This window comes from Quercus suber, unplaced genomic scaffold, assembly GCF_002906115.3.
Source record: "Quercus suber isolate HL8 unplaced genomic scaffold, Cork oak 2.0 scaffold_461, whole genome shotgun sequence".
NCBI classification, from domain to species: Eukaryota; Viridiplantae; Streptophyta; class Magnoliopsida; order Fagales; family Fagaceae; genus Quercus; species Quercus suber.
Genome location: NW_027069912.1, coordinates 189817 through 192600, shown reverse-complemented (window position 1 = coordinate 192600; position 2784 = coordinate 189817). Strand labels below are relative to the sequence as shown.

Genomic DNA, 2784 nt, shown 5'->3' with positions numbered 1-2784 from the left:
GTCAAACACATAGATGCACCATGAATGATGTTGAAGAGAAGAAAATACCTTCAATGCTGTTCCAAGCCTTCCACTACGTCTCTCACGTAGCACTAGGAGTGTGCCATATTTAGACGACTTCAAATCAACACCTTTTTTAATTCTTTGAAGTTCTCTTCAAACAGATCTGGCTGGACACCAGCCTCTGGTTGAGATTGATCACGAGTAATCTCCAAATCTTTGGATGAAGCCAAGGATGATGCCTCCTTGCTCTGAAACAATAACGAGAAGGATGATGATGATAACAACAACAATGATGGGGATGATACACAACTATATCAATAAAATCTTTTTCTTTTTCTTTTTTGATAAGTAACATAAAAAATTTTATTAAAAAAACCAAGTAAACTGGAAGTGTACTATAGTGGCACAACTTTTGATTGAACTATATCAATGAAATCTTGCTGCTTCTTCTTCTCTCTTTTTTCTTTTCGTATTTGCATACTTTCCAACAAAAAATTTATAAAACTAAAATTATAATTATAATTTAAAAAATTTTAAAAAAAAAAAAACCTACTTAGATGTCACCTAATAAATTCGTCTGAAAAGGGGAATTGACTTTGACAAGAAGACAGATGAGTCTCACTAAATCCCAAACTTCTACATGGTAATAATCAGATGAGTTATCCCATTACCCAATAATCTCTCCAGAGATATGGACTAAAATTTTGGGAGACATGATGCATGAGCTGTGCATACTGTCGGTGCCAATGGCTCTTACTAAAGTTAATTAGATATGTTTCATCAGCAGCCATAGCTTAAAATGCAGCAAGGAATAAGCCGTATATTATGGCAATCATGGCCTCAAAAGGTGATACATCTTACCTTCTCACTGAAGGAATTCAGACGATAAGCAAACATAGCCCTCAAAAAGTGACAATTTTTTTTTTTGTCTTTTTTTTTTTTTTTTCCCTTTTGCTAACTTGATTATCTAGAGCTCTGAGTATTTAACTATTCCATCAGGCATTTGTAGCCCTTGGTCCCACACATACCAGGTAATTACATGGAAAAATCTCTTGGGGTTGGCCCTCAAATGCTAGCCAAAAGTTTCAAAAAGTGACACAATTTGGTTTTACCTTTTCAATAATCACTTGCTTGTTGTAAAAGAGGCAATCATATTCAAGCTAAGTATCACCTTTAAATCACACAAATTAGGATTTCCTATCTTCAGAATTTGGTTCATATAAATCATGCATTGGGTTGCAAAAGAATCACATAACTGGGACATCAAACTATCTGGATTTCCTATCTTCAGAATTTGGTTCATATATTTGTCTTACAATTTCAATTTCAATTACAATTAGAACAGCTAAGCAGGCTTGCAAATTTCAAATTTCAGATCAATTTCAAATAGAACAGGTAAACAAACTGTGACATCCATGGGCAAACAAACTTCAGATCAATTTCAAATAAAACAGCTAAACAGGCTTGCACATTTCAAAAATAATAAGCTAACATCTCCACTCCCTAAAGTTTGCATAAATTTAGTTTTTTGCCCCTAAACTTTTTCAAAATCATTGGCATTGCATGTGTAAATCTAGTAGAGATACAATTGAGCGTCGGTCATTATACTGCTATACTACTCAGTTCTGGGAGGCTTGTGTGAAGCAGGGCATTTCAAGAGGCTGTTTACATTTGCAGCCTAGACACAAAACCAATAGCTAAGTCAGCAGCTAAGTTTAGCAACAGTCAGGTAGTTCACAGCAGCAGCCTATGCAATTGAGCTCCAATTCATCCAGCAGCCAAGCAAATCCTCTTGTAAGGCATTGGCCAATAGGATTTAGACAATTGTCAACCATCTGGAAGGCTGCCAATGCCAAATTGGGAACTTTTCTTTGAGAACTGTGTTCTTTGCAGAGGTGCCTAACGCCCTAACCACCTATCAATTGTTCTAAGCAACTCACTTTCCAACTAGTTCTAAATCATATCACAGCCCATCATACTTCCCTGCATCAAATTGCTCACATGGTTTTATCTCTTTGTTTAAGTGCAACTTTATTGGACAGTGTCTGGCTGCCACAGAAGATGTTTGATTTGGAATGCTGTCCTGCTCCTGCTTTGTATAATGAGGATTATTTGGTGTGAAAGAAAAATCAGACTTTTAAGGGGTATGATCTTTCTATGGAGAAGCTGACAGCTGTATTCTTTAACACATTTGTATGAATGAAGGACTGTTATGGGCAGTCTTCCATCTTTCTCTTTTCCGAATTTCTGGATTTGTTAAAAGTGTACTTTTTAAAAGGATCTTTGCTATACAATTTATATATCTGTATAATTAAGACCACTTCTCTCCTTTTTCCTAGTAAAAATATTCTTTACTTATTCAATATCCAACAAGAAAATGAGGCAATATTTACAAAATTTTACATGATCACAAGCACATGTTATACTTGTTTTCAAAATTTAATTCTCATATAATATTACTTATGATGTAATTACAAAATTTCTTAAAACAGAAATAATTGCTCCTACCTTTAGAGACTCAATATCTGCTAGTGCCAATCCTTTTTGGTACAGTGCCTCCGCTAATTGGTCACGGGTTATCTCTATCTTCTTCTTGTTTTTCTAGATTAAAATCAGAAATTATCAATTTTCACTCTCCAGAAAATTTAAAGTATGTAAGAGTGGCATAAGGTAAGCAGCAATGAAAAAAATTGTTAATAGAGATCAAATTGCTAACAATGAGCCTCCAGAAAGAGAAAGAAAGAGGGGGGGGGGGGGGGGGGGGGGGGGGGGGGGGGAAAT

At 35.5% G+C, this 2784-nt stretch overlaps 1 protein-coding gene across 1 annotated transcript in view; it reads right to left on the bottom strand.

Moving 5' to 3' along the window:
• The window catches only part of LOC112026441 (tripeptidyl-peptidase 2-like), a 24588-nt gene that overhangs the window by 6813 nt on the left and 14991 nt on the right, over positions 1-2784 (bottom strand). The window contains 3 exon segments of the mRNA XM_065762519.1: positions 49-131; positions 134-251; positions 2512-2604. Coding sequence (XP_065618591.1) covers positions 49-131; positions 134-251; positions 2512-2604 — 294 coding nt within the window.